This window comes from Simochromis diagramma, unplaced genomic scaffold, assembly GCF_900408965.1.
Source record: "Simochromis diagramma unplaced genomic scaffold, fSimDia1.1 OVJJ01000304.1, whole genome shotgun sequence".
NCBI lineage: Eukaryota > Metazoa > Chordata > Actinopteri > Cichliformes > Cichlidae > Simochromis > Simochromis diagramma.
The window spans coordinates 4135961-4159457 of record NW_024387030.1 but is presented as its reverse complement, the minus strand read 5'-3'; the positions used below and the strand labels follow the sequence as shown (position 1 = coordinate 4159457).

The following is a 23497-nucleotide window of genomic DNA, read 5'->3' as shown; positions in this document are numbered from 1 at the left end:
TTCCTTACATTGGAGTGTGTGTGTGTGTGTGTGTGTCCGTCCCCATAAACGACTTCCCTTAACCTGCTGGTCCAACAGTTCATCTATATGTAAAAAAGCACTTGGACTAAAACTGACATAGCTATGTTAATCCTACCGTAAAACAATAAAACAAGGTACGACCTCTCCCATGCTCCCAGGATGTGGGGGTGAACGCCAGAACACCCTGGAATGTTACAGACCTCCTAGGATGAGACATTCTTTCAATATGCCACCAACTATATACTTCTAAACACAAATGATTACATGCAGTATTCTACCATATGCAAACTTATATCATAAAAAGACTAGACTGACTACTAAGTACAATTTTCCATTGACAATCACATATGATTAAAGCCAAACACAGTATATCAACATAAAGGCCTCATATCAACTGTCAGATACGGTGGTGGAGGGGAGAGAATTTGGGTTTTGCAGCCACAACACGTGAGTACCTTACAGTCATTAAGTTGACCGTGGACTGCTCCGTATGCCAAAGTATTCTGAAGTCAAATGTGAGGCCATCTGTCTAACAGCTAAAGCTTGGTTGAAAATGGATAATATAAAAGAACGATAATCTCAAGCACAGCAGCAAATCGACAGCAGAAATACTGAAAAAGAGAATAAGTGGTGCTGGAGTGGCCTGGATAAAGTCCAGACTTCAACCTGAATGAAATGTTGTGCCTTAAGAGAGCTGTACATAACAAATGACTGAGAAGCTCAATGAATTGAAGCAATACTGTAAAGAAAAGTGAGCTTAAAAATTCATCTACAGTTATGCATTTTGGCTTAAATTTGGTGTAATAATTTGTGTTTTGTTACCAGCTTATAAGACCTGGTATACACTGGCTATTTTTTTTTTTATTCGCTGACATGTAAAACCTTAGAATTGACAGGGGATGTAATTTCTTTTTGTCATGTCTGTACCCGTCAGCTGTGATTGTGTTTTTAAGACGAAAAACCCAAACACTGGCTGTTTTCTTTATGAGCTCCACACGTGTGAGGTTTAAATTAGCAGCTTATACATTCATTTAAGGATCACATTCAGGGGAAGCTAAAATTATTTTCCTAACAGATGGCAGATGTGCCACATTTCTGTTGCTGCTTCAAAGACTACGCTTCCTGTTTATTTGACTTCAGGACAAGAAAACATGTTTTTCAAGGAAGCAACCAGGGAAAGCAGAATGTGACGGTTTGAACTGAGTCCTGTAAAAAGGCCAGATTATCTTTTGAATGCAGTCCCACACAAACCTTTATCTTATAGTTATATACACGTGTACATTTAAACACTGTCAGTTATGTTTTTAAATGAGCTGCTGATATTTGCCTGAAGTTCTGTGGCTTCCCCCAAGTCTGATTTTATCTGGTGCAAAATGTTGTGCCAGATCACTGCAAACAGCTTTTGCATAATGTATGACATTGTCTTTGTACAATGCGTAACTTCAGTTGACACAGAAATGGAAGTTTTCCATCTGTTTGCTCATAGATGTGCAGAGCGGGGGGGTCGGTGCAAAGTTGCAGGTGCACACAGCGAGCCGGAGGTTGTGGTAAAGTGAAGGTTGCACCTCCGCCGTTTCTCAGCACAGAGAGCGAGCTGCAGGCTGCTCTGCGACCACATCCTCTCCTCTGCTGTTGCACTCTCCTCTGCAGGGTTTCATGCCCTGGTTTATCTTTCTCACCCACAGCAGCTTTGACCTTCTTCAGTACACAGATGAAATGCTGATTTCCTGTTATGGGTTAGACTCATGTTCTTATTTTGCTACAGAGAGTGTTTGAACTAAAGAAAGATATTCTTTGTTTAAGAAAGGAATGCATGTTGTCACACACTGTTTGTGTTTGTGGAAAAGGTGACTCAAAAAGTGAATTGATTTCCAAGAAAAGTAAAGAAAATTACTGGATGAAATTTAAATTTACTAGTAAATTTTACCAGACACTTTTTAGTCATCGGTTTTCTGAATGGAAAATCCTGCTATGAGTAAAATTAACCATCTTAAGAAGTTCTCCTGAGGTGAGATGTTTCAAGATTATGGGGGAGAAAATAGACGACTTCTCAGAAAACAGGCTAGTTGATGAAAAATACATTTTACAGTATCTCTGGAAAAACTTGAGATGGAAAACCAGAGAAAGGCGATGATATTCTTCACAAGTTTGAGCAAATGACACATTATTATTCACCTGTCTCATCCTATCTTTTTCAAATTAAGTAATAGTGTTTGATATTATGATATGAAGACTGATTCACAGCTTTAAAAAGTATTTCCAGGGCAAACTACACAAGAACAACACAGCTTTAAAATAATCTAACGTACTTTTATTAAGAAGAAAATCAAGTTACACACAGAAAATCACTTTGTATAAGAAATTGACATCAGTCTATTTGAAAGGCAGTTATTAATTATATAAAGACAAATAAGCACATAAAAATCCACAGCAGAACTTGAACAGGCGATAACAGTGTGCACTTTAACAATAGACCATGTTTGTGAACAATATTTACAGAGAGCAAGGTAACTCATGTCCCAGAGTTATTTTTTGAGGCTTCAGCTCAGCTCTCAGTACTTCTGCTTTCCACCAAAACACTGCGAAACATGGAAAGAACGCAGAGAGTAATAAGTCATTTGTGTTACTGTTATTATAGAGAGAGACAAATTTTTTTTTGGACAAGATTTGGACAAACCTGAAGCTTCCACACCAAAAATCCAACGAAAGCTCCATAGGCACAGCTCTTGACAGTAAGCACGCTGTAGACGACCTTGAAATTTTGTGTAGTTGTCAAATACTTCTCTGTAAATAAGAAATATTTAGTGATACAACACAGCTTCTATATTTCCAAGTGATGACAATCATGCTAGAACTGATTCACTGAAGGAATAATCTATAATATTTACCTCTTGACATAGAATTTGTCTCAGCTGTTTGAAAAAAGAAGAAATTATTAGTTCACAACAGATGACTGAAATATTAAAAGATTTGCATATAATATGTGCATATAAGAGCAAAACGATTAGGTTCCACAAGAATTTACCCGTAACGCCGTAAGTAACATTTGAATAATCTGTATATACAGTGCCATTGAAGAAATTGACAAAGCATTTAAAGACATTGTCAGGATTTTCCCATTGTTTGGCATAGACTCTCAGCCTGCTTGTGATTTTGTACACGGTCTGGTTGTTGTCATCTTTTCCTTCACGCGCAGCTTCATCTGTTGCCACACCATCAGTGACTGTTTTCCCATTCATTTGCCAATACACTTTGACATGGTCAGGGTAGAAACCAGAGGCCACACAGACGAGGGTCTTCTTCCTTTTTTTGTCTTTGCTGTTTCTGCACTCATGTTCTGAAGGTCTCAGTATTTTTACTTGTGGTGGAGTGCTGGTACGGTCTTTTTCTGCAAGGACAAAGGACAAAGAAGAATCACATTAACACACATGACTAAAACTGCCTTTAGATCTACAACAAATGTAAGACACCCAAGTCTCGTGCACATGCCAGGCAAACATTACAATTAGTGCACAAAAACATCCAGGATAACTTTTTTTTTTTCACACATATTAACACAAAGGATGAATTCAGATTACAAAACTCACATTTTCTTTATTACAAAATTATTGTGGTGATCTTACCCAGAACTGTTAGCTTGGTTCCCTCTCCAAAATAAGGAGGATAAGTGCCAGAGCACAATGCCAAGTCACAGCCACAAAAACTCACAAGACTTAGAACACTTGGGTTCACCTCAAGCTTATTTTTTCTACAGCATTTGTTAGTTCACATACAAAACGATTACTCTGCTATGTGCAATTTAAATCACTTTTTGATGAAACAAACTGCACTTTTCTGCCAGCTGTTCCATAACACAAATCTTCCAGACATGAGGTCATTTTTTTTTCTTCCAAATATCACAGTTTTCTGACACATTCTGAGACGTTTACTCATTAAAATGCAATTTAAAGGTTTACAGCATGGATGACGACATCTTTACAACTCTAAAAACAAGTATTTATGCACTATTCTTACCCAGTACTGTGAGTTTGGTGCCACTGCCAAAGTAAGCAGGGTCGTAGTTGTTCACACTGATAAACTGCTGTAGAAAAAACTGCTCTAGAAAGCTGCTGCCTGTCTTTGTTCTCTTTTTCAGTGCTAAACAACCTTTACACCCAAACATATAGAAAAGACCTGAGGCTTGTAGCATTATTAAGCAAATTTTGACCATGCAAGAGAATTAATTTTGGAAATGCACAAATCTAAAATAACAGACATTGAAACCAACTAATTTACAGAAGGATCCCAATGAATATTTCATCAGAAATTATTACTTTAATGTTAATCCATCTTTGCACTCTTACCTAAAACCGTGAGTTTAGTTCCATCTCCAAAATAAGCTTCTGACTGGAAACTCACAGTATTTCACAGAGCTGATAAGAACTGAGTGTGAGAACAATATTCTGGGCGCAGAGCCAAATGTTTCATAGGCACAGTACTTTTACTGGAGAACACAGATAACACTTTTTTTTCTCCTGGCACAAGAAAACTTCTACATAAATTACTTTTAAACTTTAACGATTGCCCACTTTTTTCACTACCATAACATAAAGGTAAATAAATAAATGAAACATATACTAAATGTTGTCACTCAACCAACATATAAACACCATGAGAGTAAAGCCCAGCTGATTTTTGTTGGAAGTTTTCTTACCTAAAACAGTGAGTTTAGTTCCAGCTCCAAAGTAAGCCTCGTTGTAGGAGCACAGAGACTTTGTACTGTGACAAAAACCCTTTATAGTGCCTCTCTTTAGCTTTGCCACATGGAAATGATTCCAACTGTCACTTTTTTACATGTAAAGACTTTGACTTTAGCTACCTGCGTTTTTGGTGTGATTTTAAAGTTTTAGAGGCAGCTTAACAAAATCAGTCCTCAAAATTATTTAGTGAACTTTAAAATGTTTTCTTACCTAAAACAGTTAATTTTGTTCCTCCACCAAAGTGAGCCTCTGAAGCACCAGAGTCACAGTGCACCTGATCAGTGCTCAAAACAGCTCAACACATGCTGCTTCTGCTTTGTTTCTTAATTCTTTGCTTGCTTTTAATGAACCAAATGTTACTTTTCTTTAAGTTAAAAATCCCACATATGCTGCACTGCTCTTTTTGTTCCAAGTTTTTACAAATTTAATATGAAACAAAATGTTTGTTTTTTTCAGGCAACACTTATTCTTTAATTGGTTTTATTTTGTAACATTTAAAAGAATAAATTTTGATTCGTCACTTACCAAGAACAGTCAGTTTTGTTCCCTGCCCGAAATAAGCTTCGTTCTGACACAGCATTTAAACCTCAGAGCAAAAAGCCCTGAGCTGAGACTACAGAGACCTCAAATACAGTTTGTTTAATAATGACTCCAGTTGGGAAATTTTAACATCTGTTTGGATTAATGTCACCAAGACCTTACTGCAGACATACATATACTCATGTTATAGTTTTTATTTCTTACCTAAAACAGTTAATTTTGTTCCTCCACCAAAGTAAGCCACTGAAGCACCACCAGAGTCACAGTGAAGTTAATTAGTGCTCAAAACAGCCCAACATGCTGTTTCTACTTTGCATCTTCATTTTTTTGGTTTCTTCATAAAAAATAGTAAAGTTTCCTTTTACTTTTCTTTTTACTTTTTCTTTTAAATTAAAAACTCTAAATGTGCTTGACTGGTGGGGTTTTTTTTGTTGTTGTTGTTTTCACCAGTTTAAAAGCCAAACCCCTTACTGAAACACTTTTGTCAGCTTTAACTAGTTTAACTATGTTTATGAAAAGACATTTAGATTTTTCACTTACCAAGAACAGTCAGTTTTGTTCCCTGGCCGAAATAAGCTTCATAATTGGCACAGTGTTTAAGCTTCTGAACAAAAAGCACTGAGCTCAGACTATAACGAGTCCAAGTACAGTAAGTTTGTTACCAAGCTGCTCATGTAAGAAAGTTTTTTATATTAGTTATTCCTCTGGCCCAAATCTTATTACAAACATTATGTGTCATTTTTCTTTCTTACCTAAAACAGTTAATTTTGTTCCTCCACCGAAGAAAGCTTCATAACCACCAGTGGCACAGTGAACTTAATCTATGCTCAAAACATCACGATGCTTCTTTCACTTTGCTTCTTTAAGCATTTAAGCTACTATTAAGAAAGAAAATCTGAAGCAACAGCTGCCCTTTAACATGTTTTAATTATTTCTGTGTTGAATTGATGTGAGAGAAAAGTTTTACTTACCAAGAACAGTCAGTTTTGTTCCCTGACCGAAATAAGCTTCTCTATTGACACAGCGCTCAGGCTTAATGTCAAAAAGCACTCTAAACATCTGAGCTCCTTACATTTGTTTTTGCAGCTTCACCCTTGAACATCTTCATGCATTTATTTGATTATTTCCATGCTTTACTTACCTAATACAGTCAGTTTGGTTCCTTTTCCAAAGTAAGCAGGATTGCCCATGGTCACAGTGCAAAATACTCAGCATGAAACTCTTTCTCTACCACACTTCTCTTTGGGAATAATCTTTGCTCATACTTCTGCCAACACTTCTACTAATCCTCTAAACAAACCAATATTCATCCAACACAGTAGAAAAAGTGAAATATTTACCTAAAACTGTCAGTTTGGTTCCTTTTCCAAAGTAAGCTTCGGTGTTTGTCACAGTGCAAAATACTCAGCATGAAACTCTTTCTCTACCACACTTCTCTTTGGGAATAATCTTTGCTCATACTTCTGCCAACACTTCTACTAATCCTTTGAACAAATCGATTTTCATCCAACACAGTAGAAAAAGTGAAATATTTACCTAAAACTGTCAGTTTGGTTCCTTTTCCAAAGTAAGCAGGATTGCCAGTGTTCACAGTGCAAAATACTCAGCATGAAACCCTTTTTGTTCCAGAATAACCTTTGACAAACGACTTTGATAATACTTCTGACAACACTAAGGCTCTAATCAAAATTGCATTTATCAAAACACAGAAATAAAGTGAAATATTTACCTAAAACCGTCAGTTTGGTTCCTTGGCCAAAGTAAGCTTCGTTAGCATTGTCACAGTGCAAAAATACTCAGCATGAAACTCTTTTCATGCCTGAGGATTGTATTTACTTATAATCCTGTCAATACTAAGCCTCTGATGAAAGGCACATTTTTGGAACAGAGTAGTAAAGTGAAATATTTACCTAGTACAGTCAGTTTTGTTCCTTTTCCAAAGTAAGCTTCGCTGGTCTGACACAATGCAAAAACACTCAGCAAGAAACTGTTTTTGCACAAGAATTATCTCTGAGAATTGTCTTTACTAATAATCCTATCAGTACTAAGCTTCTGAAGAAAGGTACATTTATCAGAACACAGAAATAAAATGAAATATTTACCTAAAACTGTCAGTTTGGTTCCTTGGCCAAAGTAAGCAGGTTCAGTGTAGGTCACAGTGCAAAATACTCAGCATGAAACTCTTTTTGTATCCGAATCCTCTCTAAAGATAGTCTTCATGGATACCTCTGTTTATACTAAGGTTATAGTTAAAGTCATATTTATCAAAAACTCTAGTAAAATGAAATATTTACCTAAAACTGTCAGCTTGGTTCCTTTGCCAAAGTAAGCAGGGTAGTTGTTGGTCACAGTGCAAAATACTCAGCATGAAACTCTTTTTGTATCAGAATGATGTTTGACAATAGTCTTTACTAATACTCTTGTCAATGTTATGGCTCTAAACAAAGTTACAGTTCACAAAACACACCAGTAAAGTGAAATATTTACCTAAAACTGTCAGTTTGGTTCCTTTGCCAAAGTAAGCAGGTTGAGTGGTGGTCACAGTGCAAAATACTCAGCATGAAACTCTTTTTACACCAGAATAACCTTTAGGTTAGTATTAATGAACATTTATGTTAACACTGAGGCTGTAGCCAAAGTCATATTTGTCAAAAAATGGAAGTAAAGTGGAATATTTACCTAAAACTGTCAGCTTGGTTCCTTGGCCAAAGTAAGCAGGATTATTGTAGGTCACAGTGCTTCGTTTTTAGCTCAATATTTTAGATTTTTATGAGAATAGAATTTTCCTTCACTGTCAAACCAGTATTTACACCAATTTCTGTGTAATAGGACGAATCAAAGCTTTGAGATATCCAACTTACCTAAAACAGTGAGTTTTGTTCCTTTTCCAAAGTAAGCTTCAGCTCCAGAGTCACGCTGTAGGCCTCCTCTGCCAAAAACTCTCAAAACTTTCCAGAAACATCCAGTTTACACATATTCTAATAATCCAGGTGATCTTTAAACACTTTAAACATGGAGGGTGATCTTTACAATGACCAAATTTGTTTTGTGTTTGTTGAGATAACAATACAAACATCCAACGGCTGCAAATATGAATTGCAAGTCTTTAAAAACTTATTTCCCATTAAAATTTCTTCTTAGGAATAGGTTTTCACTACCAAAGTGTTCCTCCATCCCAGACACCTTCAGATTAGTGATTTTTCCGCTCTAACAACGTTTTAAGTTGCATGTAGCGGTCTTCACAATGCATTTTAATGGGAGGAGGTTTTTGTACGACGGCTCTATGGGATTGTATCACCGTGGCCCCCTGTCCCCACGGTGAAAAAGCATCACACAAAAACCTTGCGTCTTTTTCGTTCTCTCCTCTCTCCTTCCCCCACCCCGCTTCTCCCTATCTCAACCTCCATCTCTGTTTGCCTGTGAGCGCAGCTGTGCAGGTCGGGCTGACTGACGGATGAACGCGCTCCAACCTGACTGCTGCTATTTCTGTGACAGCTAAGAAAAGAAGCAGGAAGGGAGGGCAGAAAAAACACAAAGAGACTTTTTTATTTGTGTTTGTAGTTGCTCAGAGGAAGTGACATCTCTGGTGGTCACAGCGCTTTATCCAATCAGTTATTGGCAAGCAAGATGAGAAATACTATAAATGGATGCTCACGCATTTTGGTAACTGTAACCTTCAGATAAGACCCCGCATAGAACCCTATAAAAGCATGGTATGCAAAACAACCAAGCAATAAGTATTTGATACCAGTAATACCAGTAAATTAAAATCTCATTGTTTCTGGATGAACTTCTGCTGTCTAGTCGAGTTCATAAGAGTAAATTTGTCACATAAATGATATAGTTTGTATAATTGAAAGGACATTTTGACAAATTATAACATAATATTGGATTGTGTGGATATAGAATCATAGAAATAAAAGAGCAAAGGTTATTATTCTGAAGTGAATTGTAAGATAATAGTCATAGTCAAGAACACAATGAGCCATTTCATAATAATATAAAATTGTATGTAGGTACTGATGTAAAAAATATTTATTTGATATATTTTACACAACATAAGTTTGAGCTAACTAAAGTAATCACATACTGAGTAACGTAGTTATGTCCTTAAAACGGTATTTATGTCTAAATATATTTATTTAGTTACATTTGCTCCACTGCAAATTAGCCTGGGCTATACTTACCTTATAATACCTTACATTTCAATTATTCTTATTCAAATTTCTAATTTATTGCTAACTTTTATGATGTATTTTAGAACATTTCAGAACTTAATTATATATTCAAACATCCCATCAGTTCACTGTGTAAAAGCTGATGTATATTTACATGTTTGACATTTAAGGATGAGTAAATAATTAGCAGCACAAGAATTGTTCTCATGTTTAAACCTAAAATTTCATTAAGAACAGACTTAATAGTGCAAACTATAAGCATTTTATGAGAGCATGTGTACACTAGCTATAATATTTAGTATAAATTACACTTTATTTGGATTAATTGTTATCCCGTATAAACCCAGTAGAGGTCAGTGTGTGATAATCTTCTGAACTTGATCCGATCAAACCGAACACACCAAAATAAATAAATGAATGAAGTAGAAACTAAAGCACATGGATGTTGATAACAAACTGTTTGTGAGGATAATACTGAATGTAGTAAAATATCTTTACTGCACCAACACCTGCTCACTTATCTGAACAGATCAGCGTTGTGGTGATGCAGGGACATGACTGAACTGTGAAATGGCAGTTGTTGTGCTTTATGTGTATTTATAAAGGTTATTTGTTTTTTATAAAAATGATTGTATCTGTTCATGTCATATTGGTATTTCCTTTAAATTCATTTTAAAGGACCATCAGAGTTAAACACATAATCATTCCTATTTATCCATCTTCCCCAACTCGTCGTGTTTTTTTCATTGAGGTTGTTGTTTAGCTGCTCAGGCTTCCTGAACCACTGTGCTATACTAGAAGCACAGTAATACAGAGCCGTGTCTCCAGCCCCAACGAGGTGTATCTTCAGGGTGGATTCAAGCAAGGAAGGCCGAGACATGGTGTACTGTGAATTTTTAAAAGGAGCTTCAATGTTCCACGAATCTTTACTAAGAGAATATGTCACTAACTCCAGTTTCCCACTACTGCTTTGTCTGTACCAGTACATGTAGTAATAGTCACTGTCATCTTGTTTACAATCCAGGGTCACATTTGCGGTTCCTTCATAGCTGAAAATAAACTGAGGCTGATCAATTTTAACACCCCGGGAGAAATCTGGAAACAAAGAGACAAATCAACAAATTAAGTGAAAAAATATGATGAGGAATTACCAGAGATATTACAGTTATCTAATATAAGTATAAATGTTCTTACCAGTGAATATAAAGAGCACAAACAGGAGGAAATTCATTTTTACAGTGATTATATTATTTCAAATAAATATGTCTTTCTGCATTTGTATTTATAACAGGCTGAGCAGGCACAGCACTGATGCAACTTCTTGAACTGCTGCAGTTAAAGCTTCTGAAACAAGATGTCATCAACCCACAGTTTTTCATACAGACAATCTGAAGGGGTTCATTTTTACAGCAACCATATCCCAGTGGCCACCAAGCCAACTGCAGCTTAATTTAATTTCTTCAGCGTAATGAGACAGTGCTGCTTGCAGGACTCAAGGGGGCAGTTTTTATCACTAACCGCTGTATCTGCTAACTACATAGACTGCACTTATGTTAATTCTCTTCCCTTTTTTGTATCCTGTATTGGATAAATTGTGCATCTGCGTACAGAGTGAGGGCAGATGGTGATGCAAAGCTGGGATTTACAAAAAAGCTATTACCTCCAGTAACGACTGCATGGTCTAATCGCTTTTGTTGCAAACACACAGAAGTTCTTGTTCAGGGATGTCAAACATGAGGCCCGGATCCCACAATTGTCGTGGTGAAGACTGTGTTAGGTGAATAGGTGTTATGCTCCATTGGATGGCTTTGAAAAATGTGAAACAATGCTGACAGATTTCTGTCGTTACATTTCATTGATCTGATATCAAAAATAAATCCATGTAAATGTTCTAGAATTTCTACATATTTCTACATACATTTGAAGAGCTGAAGTCTGTTCTATTTTAAACTTATGTTTCCACCAGGACAAAGGTGCTCTGACTTTTACAACCAAACAAGCCACAGCCCCTTCCTGCTTTATGCCATCTGTGACAGACAGGGTGGTTATGTGTATGAGTGTCTGGTCTGTGTGTATCACTGTGACTGGCAGCACAGTAATAGGTGCTGCTGTCATTGATATGCAGCTCAGTTATTTGTAGAGAGAAGTTGTTTTTGGATGTATCGATAAATGGCTCTAAGCGTCCCACAGGTTTCTCATATTCTTTTACAAGGAACTCGATTGGAGCCCCGTGGTGGTTCTGTCTGTACCAGAGCATGGTGTAGCCACTCATGCTGAACCCTGGACCCATTTTGCACTCCAGCATCAATGTTCTCCCTGGGTCAGATATTTGATCTTCAGACTGAAGAACAACAACAGTCAGACCTAGAAGCCATGGGAGAGAACACAGAGGAAAAAAAAGTGAATTTACTCAGATTTGTCACTTATTAGGCAGTAAATAAAGTGTGAGTAAATACACAGCCAACACACCCACCAGAGTGAATAAAAAACGAGAGGTAAATAACTGCGACAACCATGTTAGTATTGAGCTGTCTCCAGTGAAATGATGCAGCTGTTGCAACATCACTGTATTCAGTACAAAAGCATCATGAGGTCACACGACCACGTGATTTGGGGGAAGTATCAGCTACAATTTTCTTCAATGCGACCATTTTGAAAACAGATGTTGACATATATTTATTGACATTTAATTGATTGTGTAGGTGTACATATTTAATCATAACAAACCAAAGGTAATGGAAACAATCATTTTTTAAAAAAGTAATGTAATGTTCAATATTACTGCTTTATATATTGAGAATCTTGTCTTATTACCTCATGAAAGTTTTGCTTAAAAAGTCTTTATTATGTCACCCTTATGATGTTTTGGTATAGGACTACTTCCACAGTTGAAAAACTCCTTTGCAAACACTTTTTGTCTAAATAATTAGAGTAATAAATCATTCTTTAAAAACAGCTCATTGCATCAAAACCAGTGTGCATCAAGTCTGTCGAGTCTAAGTAGCCAGAAGTTATAAGATCACATGAACTTTAATATATTTTACTGTTTATTAAGATTAAAGCAGACATACAAAAAGCAACAGCATTGGAACAGAAACAGCTAAATTAGCATTGTTGTACTGTGAAGCACATATTTTATAGAGAAAAAAAATAGAAAAAGTTTTTCACATAAAAAGACTAAGGCTGAAATTAACTTAAATGTAGTTAAACTGGGAAATTTGTTACATATGTATAGGTACAGTACACTTCATAAAGAATACATAGATTTGTTATACCCCAATGTTGCCCTGATAAAAAGATGAACAGTTTCAACTTCCAAAAAGAAAAAACAGTGTGCCACTGTCATTAGTTTTCTATCAGAGGTTTTTAGTATAGCAGGGGATATGAAACACGTCACTGTGTGCTGGCAGCACAGAAATACACAGCTGAGTCTGACAGATTAAGGCTTTTGATGATCAGAGAGCCTTTCACTGTGTTGTCTCTTTTTATCTCAAACCGGTCTGTGAACTGGTTCTCATAGTTTGGTTCACCCATAAGCACTGTGTACCCAATGAGGCTCATCGCCTGATCACTCTGCTTGTGCTGGTACCACAGCATTACTTGTAAGTTGCTGTCATCATGACTGCAGTTAATCCTGAGCTCCTCAGTCCCTTTGTTCACAACTTGAGCAGACAACTGTTCAAAGGTAACACTCTCCACTTTTCCTGTGAGAAAAACAAAGGTGACGTGAGGTGAATTTGAGCATTGCAATTCAACAAAAAAAGACAAAACTGTTAAGCTTACTTGTAAGGACCACGAGTATAAATCCAAATGTGTACAGAGCTGGAGGCATTCTAGAAAGTAAACCTAAATGTAGATATGTGAAATCACACAAACTGCTTTCACAGCAAAATTACAAAACTAACATCTCTGCGGTCGAACATTTACATGCCGCTCGTGTCTAACAAACTTATACATGTTGAGTTATATCCTCTCTCTTCTTTACACCACACCCCTTCATTCCTGCCTTCTTAAAACTGCTCACGTGTCCCTTGATGCACATGTTCCTTCATGGCCATTGAAAATTATTTACTGATTTTGAAAATAATTTAAAGAATATGAGAAATATCATCCAAAAGGTGCAAATCCAGCTTGTAGTAGCAAATAATTAAATGGCATAATTTTATTTTATTTCATGAAAACAATACTGAACGTAGTAAAATATCTTTACTGCACCAACACCTGCTCACTTATCTGAACAGATCAGCTTTGTGGTGATGCAGAGACATGACTGAACTTTGCACAGGCAGTTCTTGTACTTTATTATTGTTCATAAGATTTCTTTTGGCCTATAATGTCACATTGGTATATCTCTGAAATTTATTTTAAGAGGCTATCAGAGTTACAGATACAAGCCTTTCTATTTATCCATCCTCCCATCATGTAGGGATTTTTTTTTTCCCACCGAGGTTGTTGTTTAGCTGCTCAGGCTTCCTGAACCACTGTGTTCTACTAGAAGCACAGTAATACAGAGCCGTGTCTTCAGGCTCAACGGGGTGTAGCTGCAGAGTGGAGTTAAGTACAGAACGCCGAGACATGGTGTACTTCATTTTTTCAAAAGGCGCTTCAATGAACGAGTTATCTTGACCAGTAGAATATGCCACTAACTCCAGTTTCCCACTGCTGCTTTGTTTGTACCAGTACATGTAGTAATGTTGTCTGTCATCTTGTTCACATTTCAGAGTCACAAATGCAGATCCTTTACTGCTTGAAATGAATTGAGGCTGGTCAATTTTAACACCCCGGGAGAAATCTGTAAAACAAGAAAACACAGAAAACAAAGGCAAAATCAGCAAATTCAGTGAAAAATATAAAGAAGAATTACCAGAGACATTACAGTTATCTAATATAAGTATAAATGCTCTTACCAGTGAATATAAAAAGCACAAACAAGAGGAGATTCATTTTTATAACAAAACATAAAAATTATTAATTTTCTGCATTTATATTTACAACAGTCACAGCACTGATGTAACTTATTGAACTGCTGCAGTCAAAGCTTCTGTAACAAGATGTCATCAGCCCACAGTTTTCCACAGCTTCCTTTTTACAGCAACAGTCTCCCAGTGGCCACCAAACCAACTGCAGCTTAATTATCCTCTCCCCAGTGTACTGTGACAGTGCTGCTTGCAGGTCTCAAGGGGGCAGTTTATATCACTTTAATGGTAAATGAACTAATGTTGATTTCTGCAAGCCACCTTTCCTGTTTTCATCCTGTTTTTTGATACTTTTATTTATGATCAGTCAGTTTATTGGATGCTCTTTTCATAATTCTATACCCAGTAAAAGCTTCAAACCCAATGTTTTTGTCCCATATTGAATGAATTATGCACCTCCATACAGAGTGAGGGCAGATTGTGATGCAAAATTTGGATTTATAAACAAATTTATTACCTACAAAAATACTGTGACTGGCAGCACAGTAGTAGGTGCTGCTGTCATTCATATGCAGCTCAGTTATTTGTGGAGAGAAGTTGTTTTTGGATGTATCGATAAATGACTCTAAGTGTCCCAACGGTTTCTCGTATTCCCTCATAAGGAACTTGATTGGCGCTCCATGGTGGTTCTGTTTGTACCAGAACATGGTGTAGCTGCTCATGCTAAACCCTGAACCCATTTTTGGAAGTTTTTGTGCCTTTGTCATTAGTTTTCTATCAGAGGTTTTTAGTATAGCAGGGGATATGAAACACGTCACTGTGTGCTGGCAGCACAGAAATACACAGCTGAGTCTGACAGATTAAGGCTTTTGATGATCAGAGAGCCTTTCACTGTGTTGTCTCTTTTTATCTCAAACCGGTCTGTGAACTGGTTCTCATAGTTTGGTTTACTCTGGGGTACTGTGTACCCAATGAGGCTCATCGCCTGATCACTCTGCTTGTGCTGGTACCACAGCATTACTTGTAAGTTGCTGTCATCATGACTGCAGTTAATCCTGAGCTCCTCAGTCCCTTTGTTCACAACTTGAGCAGACGACTGTTCAAAGGTAACACTCTCCACTTTTCCTGTGAGAAAAACAAAGGTGACGTGAGGTGAATTTGAGCATTGCAATTCAACAAAAAAAGACAAAACTGTTAAGCTTACTTGTAAGGACCACGAGTATAAATCCAAATGTGTACAGAGCTGGAGGCATTCTAGAAAGTAAACCTAAATGTAGATATGTGAAATCACACAATAAACTGCTTTCACAGCAAAATTACAAAACTAACATCTCTGCGGTCGAACATTTACATGCCGCTCGTGTCTAACAAACTTATACATGTTGAGTTATATCCTCTCTCCTCTTTACACCACACCCCTTCATTCCTGCCTTCTTAAAACTGCTCACGTGTCCCTTGATGCACATGTTCCTTCATGGCCATTGAAAATTATTTACTGATTTTGAAAATAATTTAAAGAATATGAGAAATATCATCCAAAAGGTGCAAATCCAGCTTGTAGTAGCAAATAATTAAATGGCATAATTTTATTTTATTTCATGAAAACAATACTGAACGTAGTAAAATATCTTTACTGCACCAACACCTGCTCACTTATCTGAACAGATCAGCTTTGTGGTGATGCAGAGACATGACTGAACTTTGCACAGGCAGTTCTTGTACTTTATATGTGTCAGTAAATGTTCTTTATTATTGTTCATAAGATTTCTTTTGGCCTATAATGTCACATTGGTATATCTCTGAAATTTATTTTAAGAGGCTATCAGAGTTACAGATACAAGCCTTTCTATTTATCCATCCTCCCATCATGTAGCGATTTTTCCCACCGAGGTTGTTGTTTAGCTGCTCAGGCTTCCTGAACCACTGTGTTCTACTAGAAGCACAGTAGTACAGAGCCGTGTCTTCAGGCTCAACGGGGTGTAGCTGCAGAGTGGAGTTAAGTACAGAACGCCGAGACATGGTGTACTTCATTTTTTCAAAAGGCGCTTCAATGAACGAGTTATCTTGACCAGTAGAATATGCCACTAACTCCAGTTTCCCACTGCTGCTTTGTTTGTACCAGTACATGTAGTAATGTTGTCTGTCATCTTGTTCACATTTCAGAGTCACAAATGCAGATCCTTTACTGCTTGAAATGCATTGAGGCTGGTCAATTTTAACACCCCGGGAGAAATCTGTAAAACAAGAAAACACAGAAAACAAAGGCAAAATCAGCAAATTCAGTGAAAAATATAAAGAAGAATTACCAGAGACATTACAGTTATCTAATATAAGTATAAATGCTCTTACCAGTGAATATAAAAAGCACAAACAAGAGGAGATTCATTTTTATAACAAAACATAAAAATTATTAATTTTCTGCATTTATATTTACAACAGTCACAGCACTGATGTAACTTATTGAACTGCTGCAGTCAAAGCTTCTGTAACAAGATGTCATCAGCCCACAGTTTTCCACAGCTTCCTTTTTACAGCAACAGTCTCCCAGTGGCCACCAAACCAACTGCAGCTTAATTATCCTCTCCCCAGTGTACTGTGACAGTGCTGCTTGCAGGTCTCAAGGGGGCAGTTTATATCACTTTAATGGTAAATGAACTAATGTTGATTTCTGCAAGCCACCTTTCCTGTTTTCATCCTGGTTTTTGATACTTTTATTTATGATCAGTCAGTTTATTGGATGCTCTTTTCATAATTTTATACCCAGTAAAAGCTTCAAACCCAATGTTTTTGTCCCATATTGAATGAATTATGCACCTCCATACAGAGTGAGGGCAGATTGTGATGCAAAATTTGGATTTATAAACAAAGTTATTACCTACAAAAATACTGCGTGGCTTAATCTCTTTTGGTGTACACCAGAAGCACATGACTTTTATCTGCTTCTGTACGCTTATTATTTTTGCAAGACAAATTTGATATTAGTTATTAGCATTATTCTGATATTAAAAATAAATTAATGTAATTGTACCAGCATGTCTGCCTAATTCTACATAGACCTGAAGATCAGAAGATGTTCTGTCTTATATTTCCACCAGGACATTTACAACCAAACAAGCCACAGCTCCTTCCTGCTTTACGCCATCTGTGACAGACAGGGTGGTTATGTGTATGAGTGTCTGGTCTGTGTGTATCACTGTGACTGGCAGCACAGTAGTAGGTGCTGCTGTCATTCATATGCAGCTCAGTTATTTGTAGAGAGAAGTTGTTGTTGGGTGTATCGATAAATGACTCTAAGCGTTCCAAAGGTTTCTCGTATTCTTTTACAAGGAACTCGATTGGAGCCCCGTGGTGGTTCTGTCTGTACCAGAACATGGTGTAGCTGCCCATGCTGAACCCTGGACCCATTTTGCACTCCAGCAACACTTTTCTCCCTGGGTCAGATATTTGATCTCCAGACTGAAGAACAACAACAGTCAGACCTAGAAGCCATGGTAGAGAACAAGTAGGAAACTAAATTTAATGTAGAGTCAAGTAGGTATTAAGTAATAAATAAGGCTTGAGTAAATACACAGCACTCACCAGAGTGAATAATAAATGATAGGTACAGGTAAATAACTGCCACCTCCATGTTAGCAATGAACTGTCTTCAGTGTAATGATGCAGCTGCTGAAAAGTGGCGGAGATGGGGAGGAGGTGTGTTGCATGAAAGACACTTTTTTAGGGAGAATGATGAAGAGCTCATATTTAAAACTTGAGAAGACTCATTGGCTCAAAGAAGGCAGGCGAGAAGATGATTGGACTAGAGTAATGATGTCAGTATTGACAGTGACAGTGTGAGAAACTGGTAGTCATGCAAAGAACAGAAAAACAGCCAAACACGCAGGAAGGCAGGCAGATGAGTGATTACAGATCTCAGATCAGGTATTGTGGAGAGTTGATAGGTCAGAGCTGCTCTGTTGGCATGAACGGTGTCTTACCAGGATCAATCAAGTGGTTTTAATGTTTTTAGTTTTGGTGTGTCTGTTCCTGCAAGTGGTAAAATGTCAGCCGACAGAGCTAAAGAAAGAAGATATTTTATTCTAGTCGTGAAAAGTGAAATCATAATTCACCCTAAATGAAGAGTTCCACCTCCTTTTATTGTAGTAGCTACTTAGAAATAGACAGCGGCATTTTAGTGTATTTTTTTTTAGTTTTTGTGCCCTAAAAGGAAAGAAAATATATTATTCTCCACCCATTAAAAACTACACCTTGTTGTTAAAGCCAAATCAGTCATTTGTTTTGAGGCATATTCCATCAGCCTAGAGCAGTAAGAACAAGGTTTCTAGCATTGACGTTACACCAAAACACATCACTGTGTGCTGGCAGCACAGAAGTACACAGCTGAGTCTGATACAATCACACTGCTGATGCTCAGAGCTCCTGTTTGGATATTTTCTCTTGTAATCTCAAAGTGATTTTCAAACTGCTCCTCAATGACAGCGACACTGCCTATGTAGCTGTATCCTATGAAGCTCATTAAACCATTTTCTTTTTGCTGGTACCAAAGCATTAAATTGAGGCCATTATCATCATGACTGCATGCAATTTTAACATTGGCTGTTTCAGTGACTATTCTTGGATGAGATGGCTGAAAGATCACACTGCTGGCTTGATCTGTGTGGGGGAGAAGCCACATGTTAAAAGAAGCTAATGTAGGAGTCATGTTAAACATCGTATATAAGTGTTGTAAAAAGTACAGGAAGATTGGAAATAATTACTTGAAAGGAAAATGAGAAGAAACCCGATCACAGCTGACATCCTCCAAGTTTGTGCTGTTGTAGGATAAACACGGCTTCGTTCAGCAAAGGTCTGTGAAAAGAGTCACGTCACTCATGAGCTTATAGGAAAAAATGCTTTTAGTAAGGGAGTGGCATTAAGCCACATCGCTGTGTGCTGGCAGCGCAGAAGTAAACAGCAGAGTGTGACAGTTCTGCTCTTTGAACGATAAGTTCTCTCTTGCATTTTCATATCTATACTCAATGAGGGTCATAGACTCATTCTGTTATATATTCTGATACCAGAGCATTAGAGCAAGGTTCTCATCATTATGACTGCAGTCAATCTGGACTTTAGTTTTCTGTGTCACTGTTTGGTGAGGAGATTGCTGAAGTGTGGAGAAAGCAGAATAAAAATTAAATGCTTGTATTTCAGACAGAGACCAAAACCAAAACAAAACCAAAACAGATCTCTTTCAAAATAATAATACAAGTGAAAACTTGTATTATTGAAATGACAGTGAAATGACAGACTTCTTATGCTGACCCCTGGAACAACAATCAGTGGAAGACCCACCTCACAACTGACAGAACTGAAAGGATCTGCCTGATGCTATTAGACACCAGCAGAGATATTGGGGAGTCCAAACCTTGATAGGTCATAGTTGTTCTGGTGGCATAAAGTGTTTTTGACCAGAATTAATACAGTGGAAAACTGTCAAAGTCATTATATTCTGGATATTCTGTTATTGCCAATTTCAAACATCTGGGTAGATTTATCAGTAATAACACTCCAGTATTAAATCATTATAATTTACACTGCAAATGTTACAGCTAACTAAAGTAGTCATATACTGAGTACCAACACCTGCTCACTTATCTGAACAGATCAGCTTTGTGGTGATGCACAGACATGACTGAACTTTGCAGAGACAGTTCTTATACTTCATATATAAGATGAATGTGCTTTATTTGCTTTTATAACAATTATTGTTTCCTTTTATGTCATGTAGTCCTGATACTTATTTTATGGGGCTCTTAGAGTTAAACACATCAGCTTTCAGATTTATCCATCTTCCTCTTATCTTCCAGTTTCTTCTTCCTGTAAGGTTGTTGTTTAGCTGCAGATGCTTTCTTAACCACTGTGCTATTCTGGAAGCACAGTAATACAGAGCCGTGTCTTCAGGCTCAACAGGGTGTATCTGCAGGGTGGATTCAAGCACGGAAGGCCGAGACATGGTGTACTTTATTTTTTCAAAAGGAGCTTCAATGTTCCAGGAATTTTGACCAGGAGAAAATGTCACTAACTCCAGTTTCCCACTGCTGTTTTGTCTGTACCAGTACATGTAGTAATATTGACTATCATCTTGTTTACAATCCAGGGTCACATTTTTGGTTCCTTCACGACTGAAAATAATTTGAAGCTGATCAATTTTAACACCCCGGGAAAAATCTGGAAAACAAAGACACAAAGGCGAGTCAACAAATTAAGTGAAAAAATATGATGAAGAATTTCCAGAGATATTATAGTTATCTAATATGAGTATAAATGTTCTTACCAGTGAATATCAAAAGCACAAAAAAGAGGAAATTCATGTTTACATTGATTATATTATGACAAATAAAAATATAAATCATTCTGCATTTAAATTTCTTACAGGCTGAGCAGGCACAGCACTGATGCAACTTATTAAGCTGCTGCAGTTAAAGCTTCTGAAACAAGATGAACAACCCACAGTTTTTCATACAGACAATCTGAAGGGGTTCATTTTTACAGCAGCAGTCTCCCAGTGGCCACCAAGCCAACTGCAGCTTAATTTCCTTTCTCCAGAGATTCAGATTCTGATTACTCTCTTAGGTTTGTTTTTTTTTTCTTACTTTTCTGAAGATTTGTTTGCTCTTTTCACAATTTTACTAAACCTCAAACCAGCGGTCTTCATCCTTTATTGGATTGACTGTGCAGCTGCATGTGAGGGCTGATGGCGATGCAAAATTCTGATTTACAAACAAATCTATTGCTTCCAATAAATACGGTATGGTCTAAACTCTTTTGGTGTGCACAGACACACAGATGTAACAGTTAGACATGTGACTTTAAAATGTTTTGGCTTATTCTTTGTGCAAGTGGTAATTGGTGTTAGTCATTAACTTTTATCTGATATTAAAAGTAAATGCACCAAATTGTTTTAGGTCAGTTCTGTGTAACTTTGAAGATTTGTAGACTGCTCCATCTGTATAAAAATTCAATATCAAACCAAACAAGCCACAGCCCCTTCCTGTTATATGTGATGTGTGACAGACACACTTGCTATTTGTATGAGTGTCTGGTCTGTGTGTATCACTGTGACTGGCAGCGCAGTAGTAGGTGCTGCTGTCATTCATATGCAGCTCAGTTATTTGTAGAGAGAAGTTGTTTTTGGATGCATCGAGAAATGACTCTAAGCGTCCCACAGTTTTATCATATTCATTTAAAAGGTAGTCGACTGGAGCTCCGTGGTGGTTCTGTCTGTACCAGAGCATGGTGTAGCTGCTCATGCTGAACCCTGAACCCATTTTGCACTCCAGCGTCACTCTTCTCCCTGGGTCAGACATTTGATCTTCAGACTGAAGAACAACAACAGTCAGACCTAGAAGCCATGAGAGAAAAAACAGAGAAAAAAAAGTGAATTTACTCAGATTTGTCACTTATATAGTAAGTATAGTAAATAAAGTGTGAGTAAATTCACAGAGCACCCACCAGAGTGAATAAATAATGAGAAATAAATAACTGCTATAACCATGTTAGTGATGAGCTGCCTTCAGTGGAATGATACAGCAGATGCAAACCTCACCACATTCAACGCAAAAGACATCATGAGCTGAGATCACATGATCACGTGATTTGAGAAGTATCATCTATAACTCTCCTTCATGATGGACTGCTGTTCTTTTTGAAATGTTGCCAGTATTCTGTGCTGCTGTGACATTAATCTTTTGTTCCCAGCGTCATGCAACATCATTGCAAATAAGAAAAAGTTAGTGTCTACATTTTAATTATATTAAAAAAATATTTTAAATTATATGAAATTATTTTACCTGCCAAACTTATAAGATGACTGGTTTTGATCAACTTATTTTTACTTGATTAAAGCCAGAAGCAAAACATGATATTGTGATATGAGATTGTCACCACATTGTCTTTAAAACTCCTTTTTGAACATGTTAATTATAATGGATATTATTTAACTGTTGTTGTATTATTTTAACACGTTCAAATTAAAGCCACACATTATGTTACATTACAAACACAAAGTTATAAGATCACATATATACTTTAATAAATTTGACTGTTATAAACTACAGTAGAAACTCAAAAATGACACCAGAATGGAATAAACAGGGAAATCCCTTTTTCTGCTATGTTTATTTCATTAGACTGTTTATGCTAACAATTACAGCTTCACCTTTTAAGGTAAACGTTTGGTTCTTTTTACACCATGTAGCCTGCAAATTGAATAAGAATGATGACGTACCACATGTACCAGTTAAAGAGTTAATTATATGTCAGCAAGTGAAGTTGATGTGTTGTAAAAAGAAGTACTTGGCAAGTGTAAAAGCATTTTTAAAAAACTTTGACAAGGACCAAACTGTAAACAATGAACTCAGAGGGTCTCCAAAACTGGTTAAAGGAAGTGGGCACCCCAGGCTCACTGGTGTGTATGTGGAGTAAAGATACTGTGAGTTTGAACCACTGAAAATTTGGCTAAAAACACATTTGTTTTGAGGCACATTTCATCAGCCTGGTTCAGAAAGAACAAGGTTTTTAGCATTGGCATTACACCAAAACACATCACTGTGTGCTGGCAGCACAGAAGTACATGGCTGAGTCTGATACAATCATGCTGCTGATGCTCAGAGCTCCTGTTTGGATATTTTCTCTTGTAATCTCAAAGCGATTGTCAAATTGTTCTTCCTTGACAGGGACATTGCCGAAGTAGCTGTATCCTATGAGGCTCATTAAACCATTTTCTTTTTGCTGGTACCAAAGCATTAGATAGAAGTCATTTTTATCATGACTGCATGCAATTTCAACATTGGATGTTTCAGTGACTATTCTTGGATGAGATGGTTGAAAGGTCACACTGCTGGCTTCACCTGTGTGGGGAGAAAGGCAGCTATTAAAAGAAGCGAATGTAGAAGTCATGTTAAAATAAGAAGTGTTGTAAAAAGTGCAAGAAAATTTGAAATAATTACTTGAAAGGAAGATGAGAAGAAACCCGATCACAGCTGACATCCTCCAAGTTTGTGCTGTTGTAGGTTAAACACGGTTTTTATCAGCGAAAGTCTGTAAGAGACACATCACACCTGCA

General features: G+C 37.1%; 1 protein-coding gene, 1 long non-coding RNA gene and 2 gene segments (V, D, J or C); 1 reads left to right on the top strand and 3 right to left on the bottom strand.

Annotated features, from left to right (window-relative positions):
• Positions 1 to 2310: 2310 nt before the first annotated feature.
• On the bottom strand, positions 2311 to 23497 carry LOC120739738. The gene is made up of 16 exons (XM_040041612.1): positions 23382 to 23497; positions 22980 to 23282; positions 21600 to 21775; positions 17589 to 17850; positions 16281 to 16628; positions 15599 to 15712; positions 15220 to 15519; positions 13923 to 14270; positions 12892 to 13182; positions 11558 to 11842; positions 10459 to 10573; positions 4036 to 4238; positions 3047 to 3409; positions 2910 to 2933; positions 2699 to 2805; positions 2311 to 2600 (listed from the first exon to the last, which is right to left on the bottom strand). Exons 1-16 carry the CDS (start codon positions 23419 to 23421, stop codon positions 2574 to 2576), a joined length of 3306 nt encoding a protein of 1101 aa, XP_039897546.1. The 5' UTR covers positions 23422 to 23497; the 3' UTR covers positions 2311 to 2573.
• Positions 7015 to 12318, top strand: LOC120739612. The gene is made up of 2 exons (XR_005697250.1): positions 7015 to 7441; positions 7634 to 12318. It is a non-coding gene; the product is annotated as an uncharacterized LOC120739612 (long non-coding RNA).
• Positions 12565 to 13425, bottom strand: LOC120739603. The segment is given in 2 exon segments: positions 12565 to 13182; positions 13262 to 13425. Coding segments are annotated over 2 exon segments (360 nt in total).
• Positions 17336 to 18291, bottom strand: LOC120739592. The segment is given in 2 exon segments: positions 17336 to 17873; positions 17974 to 18291. Coding segments are annotated over 2 exon segments (465 nt in total).